Genomic DNA, 10,310 nt, shown 5'->3' on the forward strand with positions numbered 1-10,310 from the left:
AATAACAAATTCTATAATAATAACAAAATTGAAGTAAAGTAAATATAAGTACATTACAAACTAAACGGATATAGGATGCTTTATCTCCAAAGGGGGGGTCCATCTAATTCATTGAATCGAAACATCTTGTCAACATTATCCGTAAATACGCGAAAAACATTTAACTTTGGTCTTGCCAATTATAAGAAGTGTTATCTTTTATTCAATAGCATTACTACTATTAGAAATAAAGTTAACTAAAATAATATAACTTTTAATTAAGTATTTATAAATTATTGCAGAAAATCATAACAATACTCACAAAGTTTTTTTTATGGTAATCTAAATTTAGCGCCACAGGAAATATCAGTTATTTCTAGAGATGTAGGATCTTTGCTGAGGACCACAAATGCATGTTGTTTTAATTCTGAAACACCAATATTTTGGTTACACTTACTACTTGCTACTTTTAGAAATCTAGGAATCAAGTATTTCTTTAGAAGAGGATCCGACCGAGCGACGGTTATATTATTATTGATGTTACAATTACAAAAATGGTACAATAGGCCGAAAGTTAGACCCTGCGCGCACTTCAATTTTCGGTAGAAAGATAACGCGGAGAAATAACACACATGAGTTTTTATAAATATGTACCTATGTACAGTGCTCCAAAATTGATAATTCGCATAGAAATCTTTGACAGATCGGTTGTTTTCGATTATGTGACACATGATATTGACTCCTCCTTCTTTCGAACAAGGTGCAAAATGCAAGTGTTTTTTTAAGGCTCTACGATTTAATGAGGCGGGCATGTGCATTATTAATTTTGGACAAGTGTATGTGCGCGCAGCGTATATGTGATCAAAAACGAAGCTAACACACATGCCGGCGGCAATGCCGTCGGGTTCATGCCGAGCGGCTTTTCATTGTATGCATTTTATGCCGCCGGGTGCAAGGCCCGTCAGCACGGCTGCCGGCACTGTGTGTAGCAGCCTTATGGTCTTCGCACATTATAACAACTCAACGGCGACTCGACTCTATGCTAGACATTGATATTTAAGCCCTGTGTCATATGTTCAAGGTTTAATTTCAAAAAATGACATTTAGTGTACGATGCGTTGGCCACGGGTTCCCCTCATCTCGCCTAATGTTTATTGCTCAAAACTCGTTTCGCATAACTCGTAAGGTCTAAACTTTTTTGGTCGAATCATCACTTTGCCAAGTCTTACGTGGCATAAGGCTCGTTTCGCCTAAAACCCTTTTGGCACAATCTTGAAACACGTAAGTCTCGTTTGCTCAAATTGTTCGTATAGGTATGATCTTGTTTCTCCTAATATTATCTTAATAAATAATATATTAAGTATGTTGTAAATGTACAAATTGTGGTATTTTTCTCCTACATCCCGAAAATCACGATATTGAATTATCAAAATATCGAAAGTTGATGACCATTATAATCATTACAAACGCCATTAAACCCCATGGGATCGAAACCTAAAGATAGGTGCGACGACGAGCAAAGCGAGGAGGAGCGTGTTAAGTGCACATTTACGTCAAAAGCAAATCCAAGTTAAAGCCCGAATATTATATTACTATAACCTTTGTCATAGCATTATTAGACTATTCAAGATTTGGCCATACCATTATTAGGCTAAACAATGTTATGCGTAATAACTTTTTACTAAACGAGATTTATGCCCTACGATTTTCGGCGTAACGAGACTTTGACCAAACGTTACTATGCAATACGAGATTAGGCAAATAAATCTTATGCCAAAAAAGGTAGAACCGTTGGCCACTCGTTGTACACTACTTTATAATCATTTTTGAAATTAAACCTTGAACATATGACTCAGGGCTTTAATATCAATGTCTAGCATAGAGTCGAGTCGCCGTTGAGTTGTTATAATGTGCGAAGACCTTAAGGCTGCTACACTGTAGCAGCCTTAAGGCCAGGCGCGCACTACCACTTGACTTTGATATTTTTGTCGTAGAAAAGTTAAAAATGTGACGCAAAAAGTCAAATCTTAGTGCGCGTAGCCTTTAATAAAGAAGACGAAATGAAATACGTTAATAATAATAATTGTAACGTTGACTTACTCAAAAGCGCGGTGAAGCATCGCGCGGCGACGATCCTCTCGAGCCCGCCCGGCGCCGGCCCGCGGCTCACTAGTACACGCACGCTCAGCGGGCCCTGCTGCTGGTGCAGCATGCGGACCACTTTGAGCATCGTGCCTTGGGTGCCCCATTCCTTCCTGGAGTGTTAGGGGGGAGTTGTTGTTTAGCTGTATGTAATTATGTTCTAATGGGCAAAGAATAGCTTGATATAATGTTAGGTTCGCTTTTACATGAGACATCTTAGATTGCTAGCTTGGAAATAGCTATACTTACGCTGAGTTGCAGAAAGGAACATTAAGCTAATGTCGACATTAAATCTATGTCCGTCTCTTTCTGTATGTATTCTGTCAAAGCAAGGCAGCAATAGATTTAAGGTCAACATTAACTTAAAGTCCCTTTCTGCAACTCAGCGTTAGGCCCGATTTCACCATTGCTAAGGCTTATCCGAGAATAAATCATCTATTTACTACAGATTGAGGAATGTTATTATTCAATGGTGTAATCAAGCCTTAAAATAACTATAGTTAACTAAGAATTTTAGCAAAAATAAAATCTTATGTTAAATACTATGACATGAATTGTATCGTTAGTTAAATTTTCCTCGAAAAGTTTTTAATAATAATTAGTAGGTAAATTTATTTCGGCCTTCAATACCCTGTATAGAAAAAGTCTACAAACCTGAGGAACCTCTGAGTATCAGTAGTCTTATCTGAATCCCCGAAGTCCACTTTGGTTCTGTCCAGACTTCCCAGCTGAGTTTCTGAGCTCTCTTCCCCGCTTTGAGCTTTATGTTGCGATTGACGCAATTCAGCAGCCATCAAGTTGCGAGCGTCGGCCAAACCTACTTCTTCCAGCATTTGAGAAACATGCATTTCTTTCTCTTGTTCTGGAGACTTCTGTACCACTTCTGGCGACTTCTGTGCAACTTCTGGGTCAATTGTCGCCTGTTCGTGGTATGTCGAGGGGGCGGGTAGATCCAATAATTTTTCGACGGATTTGTCGGATTTGTTCGAAGCTCTCAAACGTCTGGCACTCTTTCGAGGAGCTTGCGGTGACTTCATCGATGTGAAATGGTTTTCTTTTTCACCTAGGTAAGTTTAAGATTTAGTTATTATAGTAGGTTTTTTAATCAGTAACAATATTTTTAACAATAAAATATTAGTAACAAATGTATTATTACCGCTGCGTTTCTGCGCTTCAACTTCAACTACCGCAGCTTCTTCTATTTCAAGTTGGCTCTGTCTGAACGACATGGTCCCACTCCGCTGGCATAATTTCTTGGCCTGTGTGAAAAATAGAGTAAAATTCAATTAAAAAGAACTGACTCTAAAAAACTTGACTGTTTTTTCGTCTTGCCAGCCATACCTTACATACGATTCGTAGTATGTAGGTATAGTTTTCGAAGTGTTTATAAATATGGCAATCTAAATGTTTTACTTTATTTTATTTATTTACCCCTGAAGCATGAAGGTCCTCGATCTCGGCCGCTCGCTTCCTCGCCTCCTGGGACTCCGTCATCAGAACTTGCGTCGGCAGATCCATTATGTCAATCGGTTCCACAGCAATACTTGGCCGACCTAAAATAAAATGTTTTGTACAAACTCATTTTAGTCATAAATTGCATACACGATGAGTACCTTTAGTAATTTTAAGACTATAGCGTAGCGTTTTTTTCTCTGTGTTTTTAAGACTATGCGAAGATGTGAGTTACATTAAATATTATGTAGATAAAGGTATAAGGGTCTCGGTACATATAAATAAGCGTAACGTAAACGGATGGCTGTTTTTTCTACTGATTAATATAGTACATACCTTCTGTGATATTTTGCGCCAGGAATTCCTCAGGCAGCGTGGCGTCGGGCGCGGGTTGTTCTACCACGACGCGGGGCATGTCCTGGGCTGCGTCTTCCTCCACTATCTTTGTAAGCGGCATCCGAGCCTTGTGACGCCTTACGCCTTCGGCTAACATTTGCTGCGGAAAATAACATATGTGTTAGTATAAAACTGGCAACTGTGGACACTGTGGTGCACGAAAGGAGCCTCACCTCGAGTAACTTTCTCAATACCGTCTGGCGCATCCTGGGCAGTCAGAGGCTGCTGACAACCTATTTGACTGGCTAATCATAAAGCTAATCCAGATATAGTGTTTGTCACCGATATCATAAAAGTGGCTACTGACCATGCAACCAAAAAGTAACTAAGTTATTGCACAAACTAAGTTTACTTATTTAAAAACGTGAGAATAATCTCCATCTACGCTTTAATTTTACAAACAGATACACCTTAAAGTTACACACACATAACCCTCTTTTCGGCCACATGTGCCCTCCCTTCCCACAGCCACACTAACCTCCATATCGAAGTTATGCTCAGCCCTCTCGACGAAGCCCAAGTTCTGCTTGAAGAGCCTCAGCAGTCGGCAGCTCACGTTTCCTTGCGGCCTCCAGCCGACGCAGGCTGGTCTCTGTAAGTACACCTCGGCCGGGAGACGAAGCGGGTCGATTATGTCTTCTGAACTGTCCTGAAATGTTTTTTTTTGTTTTGGTGAGGGTAGTGGTTTTTTGTCTACCTGCAGTTGGAAAACTGAAGTAAGTATTGAAATAATTTTAGGTCTACCTACAGTTGGAAACTGAAGTTTTATACTTAATATATTTTTTTGGTTTACCTACAGTTATATATTGATGTTTTATTAATATGTTAAGCTCGACAGTGCTAGGCGCGGTTTTGGAAAGAGCTTTGAGGCATTCCGTGGAAGGAGAGGCCTATTTAACGACTGATGATACGTGGTCTCTGTAATTCTTTGGTCTTCGTTATTGTTGCTATCCCACTTAGCGATTAGTGCCAAATGCCGTAGGTATATACAGAAAGAAAGGTCGTTACCAGCACCGATCACTTTTAAAGAGACTTCATTAGCGCCCCTTTCAGCTAAAATACTGATAGATCAGCTCCGGTAGCCAGCTTATTTTTTATACGGCCTTATGTTGTATGAAACAAAATAATCGGCTCTGGTAGGTGGTAGCCAGCTAATCTCACCTCACAGCGCAGTTCCAGGTTGACATGCTCGAGGCGGTGTCTCAGCACCAGTCCGCTGATCTTGGTCCGCTTGTCCACTATGAGCCGGCGGGCGCGCTTCCGCTTCGGCTGCCTTTCTATCTCTTCTAACTCCTTGAAGTGAGGAAATTGGGATGATTTTGGAACTAGGTAGGTATAAGATTTTAGGAAAAGCTTAGGTAAGTAAGTATAAAGTAGTAGTAGTAAATAAAGCCACGTATAAAGTAAAAAAAAAAATATGATTGGGCACAGATCACACAGGGCTTCTATTTCGAACCTACATCGCACACTACCTACAGTGAAACTATAAAGTCCTGCAATTAATGTTTGAGGAACTAAAATTTTCAGGAGCCTGGCACCATTAGAAAAGAAACATAAAAGTCATAACAATTGTTTATGTCAATAGGCGGTTGGCTGTTTTTTGAATTTTCTTATTAATTATAAGGATAATCTAGATAAAAGCAATAATTTACGCTTGGTTGCAATTAGGAAGATGAAGAAAAATATTCGTAGCCAAGCTAGTGAAGTTATTTATCGAGTTTTAATACAATGGTTAGCGGAACATCAAGCTGGACACATTTTGTCGAATTTGGAGGATGTTTACGCTCGTACAGCATCTATGACGGGTATGTAGCATTGTACAAATTGTAATAACTCATTTTATATTAGTACCAACGCTTCATTTATCAATAAACATAGGTTTAGAGCCCAAGTCGAACATTGTTTACATACCACTGATTGTAGGTTTCATCTGGTTTCAGTTGAGTCAAACCTTATCATTTTGATACTTGAAGATATATTTTTGTTTACTTACTAAATTCACATTGTATGAATTTGGGGGGCATTGTGTAACTCAAAAATATTTTTTTATTTTATTTTATAGTTATATCGGACCAGCGTGCCAAAGAGGGGAAAATATGGAATATTTCTAACTCCTGGAAGAAACAGAACTGGCCGTCCAAAAAGAGAAATTGATGTCTTTACTATGTGTGCCCTTCGTCAACAGATACAGTTTTTTTATACAGTTGTAATAACGTTATCTAAATAAATATTTATTGGTTTCACTATTAGCCTTCATATTAACACCTTATACAAGCTTTTTTTGTGGATGGTAAGTTGTTTTTAAAATACATAAATAGGTAGGAAGTTAACAGGCAAAATTTCAAGTATCAAAGTCAGTTATGTTTCGCTATATAGGGTTGCTATATGAAAGATAGCAGTGCCCTCATTTAATTTCAGGACTTTATAGTTTCACTGTATATTATGTATAAGTACATATGTATTTATAAAGGCAGCTAAAGCTGCGTACACACCGGGCCAACGAACGCCCAACGAACGCCAACGGTTACCCCTACGATGGATATTAACATACATAATACAGGGCAGATTGCAGAAACGAAGGCCAACGAAAAACGTTCGTTGGCGTTCGTTGGCCCGGTGTGTACGCGGCTTAACAGGGGTGAAATCGGAATCGAGCTATTCGGAAGTAGGTATTTGATAGACCTATATAGGAAATTATGTCAATGTATGTAGGTATATACCTCAAGTTCCAACTCGATATCCATCACCTCCTTTTCTTTAGAAGTGGCTGGTGCTTCTGCTTGTTCTTCAGCTACTGGCGATTTCCTGTTTAATTAATTTAATATTATTTTACAGCGCTCTACTTATAGGTTACTTACCCAGGTTTAAAATACATATTTATGTACTTACCTTCAGGGAAATCCTTGCTCAATTGCAAGAAATCAAAGTATAGTAAATTTAATAACAAACAGTTTACCTGCTGAAGACGCGGTAAAAAAACTCTACATATAAGTATTTAGCTTACTAGACTACCTAGGTACTGAAAAAATAGAAAAAAAACAAAAGCAACTAACTCTTTTTCGGGTTGAGGAACGGGTAATTCGGGTAACGGGATATCAGGAATATCAGGGATTTGGAGGATTTCTGTGGGAATCGGGATAAAAAATAAGTATTATAACAGGATAAAAAAAATATACTTAGGTGGAACGCAGGCTAAAAAAAGGTAGGTAGTTTAGGTGACAGACAGGTAAGGACTCGGGTTATAGGTAGTATCCTAATATCTCATGGAAGATGATTAATCGGTATTTCATGAGGTTTCTTATATTATAGGTAAGTACTAGATATAATCCTGTAATCTTACCCTTCTCCACATCTTCCATTGGGATCAGATCATTGGCAGCAGTAGCTGAAAACATAATATAAAGTTGTGAATACATACAAACTACTCCATTATTATAAGCCAGCGACACAGGACATATTTGCTATACCAATGCTTGTTCACAAAATATTAAAGTAGGCACTACCTACGTATATTAATCTCATTCCTTGCAGGATAGTCAAAGATTCTGCACCCACTTTTCGCCAGCGTTGTCCTATTCTACATACAATAAGGGACCAATTTCCAGGCGTTGAGGACAATTACTTAATAGTACCTAGTCATTCGAAACTTAAATTTTAATACTATCAACTCACATTTCCTAAACAAAGTCATGTCATGTTCCGAGATCCTCTCCATCATCAGCGGCTCGTTGGGGGCGAGCCTGGACTTGTTCTGTATAGACTTGTCGGTGGTATCTAGAGCAAGCAGGTCGCTGAGGTGTGCGGACGCGGCGGTATGGCCCAGCATCTCCTCTACTGTCCTGTTGGCTAGTAGGTCTTGGAGAGCTTGCTCAGCGTTCTCTTCGCCGAAGCCGTCCTGTGAAGTGAGGTGAGGTTTTATTAAATAGTAGGTAAGTAGGTATTGGTAAATGGTTCAAGCTTAGGAAGGCGGGGATATGCAAAAAGGTTCCTTTCGAGAGAGCCAGGTGCAGGCCAGATATAATAGTAGGCATTTGGACGCAGGCACTTTTGTAGGTAAGTACTTAGTATATTTGACATTTGTAGTTAACGTGTCATCATCATCATCAGCTCGTAATCATCCAATGCTGGACATAAGCCTCTCCCAAGCGCACTCATAACAACACTATGTCCTCGGTGTTTCTCATCCAGTCACAACCGGCTACTTTTCTAAAGGTCAGGCAGGACACACGGCGTCCTGAGCGGCAGACTATTGCCTAGATTTAATTGTGATTTCATTACACTCTGTATAGCAAATAGTTTTAAACTAGGTACTTACAGCAGGAAGTTGTATCTCTGGGATGGCTACTTCTTTCAATGTTATTTCTTCAATGTTAGCCACCACGTTGCCACTTGCCTATGAAAAAATACTAAGTGTGAACATAAAAAAAACATACTCAATTCAAACAAATCCACCTTAAGTACAATGTATACCATCATTACCATCGCTCTTACGGTGAAGGAAAACATCGTGAGGAAACCTGCATGTCTAGATTTAGCACATCTAGATATGTGAACTCACCAACCCGCAGTGGACCAGCGTGGTGGGAAATGGTCCAAGCTTAGGAAGGCAGTTTAGACCTTGGGGATATGCACAAAGGTTTCACTCGAGAGAGCCAGGTGCAGGTACTTACACCCCCACAGAGTATAGAATAGAAACAAATCCACCTCCACAAATAGTCAGTAAAAAATAATAGGTATTAGATAAAAAATATCACAATAATCTGTATTGGTTATTTATCTAACTATGTACCTGTATGCGTTCCTCTAGCTTGTCCTCATTCCCGGGTATTTCTTCAACCACAGCTGGCCCCAAGCGAGGGACAGCCTCCCTTTTCCTTGCCGGAGCACCATGATGGACCGGCCTGGAGTAAGTATGTGAAACTATGTTACTTTCAATAAGATTTTGATTTTAATGTTACCCCGAGATACGGGCAAAGCCTAGTTCGGGGGCCCCTGTTCATTTTGTGATTTTAAATGTAAGATGTGCGCAAGAATACTTTTTGTTTTGTAAAATAAGATTTAAATTTTACTTAGGTATTATGTGTTTTATGTGCAAATAAACAATTTTTACTTTACTTTACTTTACTTTACTCTATGTAAAGAATTTATAGCAAAAAACAGCTAGCTTTATGTATATGCAGATTTTAGTCAGAGAGTATCCAATATATATATTTTCTTACCTGTGGTGGGTATGTTTGATGGCTGTAGCATTTATCATGCAGAGGTCACCTGAAAATGTTGAATAAATTATGTAAGTATTTGGATTTGGAATAATACAAGGATGAAGTACCTATAGAATAGAACATAGTTCAATAAAGGGGGAATTCAGTTCTTACATTACCCTCTGACCAGAGGTCAAGTCATCATCTCCATTGTAGCTCCAGGATTTACCAGCAACATCTTAGTATAGATTTACAGTTCTAGCTACTAAATGTAAAATGCAACTTCAAAAGATATTGTACTCACTCAAGAAAACTGTAACTTTCTTCTGGTATAATCTCACTAGACCTCGCATTAGTTGTGAGCTGAGCCGCAAAGAGAACCTGGCGGAGGCATACCCAGACTCCCTCGTGTACACGTCCAGTAGATCATCACTGTAACATACACATAACAACATAGTTGTGTAAATGCTAAAGGGAGTTGCTACATCATGGTGCGAATTTCATCACACTCGTAGGATTGGATTCCATAAATACCCGTGTCCCGCGTGCCTATACCAAATATTAAAATAAATAGAATATATTGCTTCATCAAATGTACGATATTTAAATACATGCAATCTGCCCTGACCGAAAGTAATGTACATAACAGAAGGGTCTGGATGGTATAGGTGTAGAGAAGAGGACGGGGTCCACACTTTAGGATTATAGGTATAAGTAGATGATCTTGCGGCAAGATTATACTTACCAGATTTGACGAATATCTTGCGACCAAAGTTGTCGGTGCGTTATCGTAGCAAATCTCAATGGCCAAGAGTCAGCTACCCAGCAGAGGTAAAATCTTCCACCTCGCCGTAAAGACTCAACCGGATAAAACATAGCTAGGTTTTTGTTAAAACAGGAAAATATAACTGTAAAACAAAAATAATTAAAGTACCGGTGACGCAAAATTTTCATAAAAATGCCGCCAATTAAAAACCATAGACAAGACAATATTTTAAACGATTGAATGAATGAAATCATATTCACAGACCAAAATATCAGCCTACCATACAATGGACAGTGCAAATAAAGAGAAAACGTAGAAGCTCAGAATAAGAACAGTCTCTCGTTTCGGTCGGAAAACTGGGGTGAACAGCATGG

The 10,310-nt window shown here is 39.0% G+C and overlaps 1 protein-coding gene across 1 annotated transcript; it reads right to left on the minus strand.

The window, feature by feature from the left end:
* Positions 1-272: 272 nt before the first annotated feature.
* LOC105383265 lies at positions 273-10,268 on the minus strand. Its single transcript, XM_048624452.1, has 17 exons — positions 9,916-10,268; positions 9,475-9,602; positions 9,189-9,237; positions 8,759-8,870; positions 8,285-8,362; positions 7,642-7,864; positions 7,310-7,354; positions 7,023-7,092; positions 6,690-6,774; positions 5,131-5,262; positions 4,448-4,618; positions 3,910-4,069; positions 3,553-3,674; positions 3,278-3,380; positions 2,776-3,184; positions 2,080-2,234; positions 273-406 (listed from the first exon to the last, which is right to left on the minus strand). The coding sequence occupies exons 1-17, from the start codon at positions 10,188-10,190 to the stop codon at positions 312-314; spliced, it is 2,412 nt and encodes an 803-aa protein (XP_048480409.1). The 5' UTR covers positions 10,191-10,268; the 3' UTR covers positions 273-311.
* Positions 10,269-10,310: the final 42 nt, after the last annotated feature.

Source organism: Plutella xylostella, chromosome 12 (assembly GCF_932276165.1).
Source record: "Plutella xylostella chromosome 12, ilPluXylo3.1, whole genome shotgun sequence".
Taxonomy (NCBI): Eukaryota; Metazoa; Arthropoda; class Insecta; order Lepidoptera; family Plutellidae; genus Plutella; species Plutella xylostella.

Bases quoted from the DNA above. Each gene is read 5' to 3' on its own strand.
- LOC105383265 (XM_048624452.1), bottom strand. From the start codon at position 10,190: ATGATTTCATTCATTCAATCGTTTAAAATATTGTCTTGTCTATGGTTT. The intron at 9,603-9,915 runs GTAAGTATAATC...TGTATGTTACAG, and splicing joins CAAGATATTCGTCAAATCTG to TGATGATCTACTGGACGTGT. The intron at 3,675-3,909 runs GTATGTACTATA...ATTTTATTTTAG, and splicing joins GGCGCAAAATATCACAGAAG to GTCGGCCAAGTATTGCTGTG.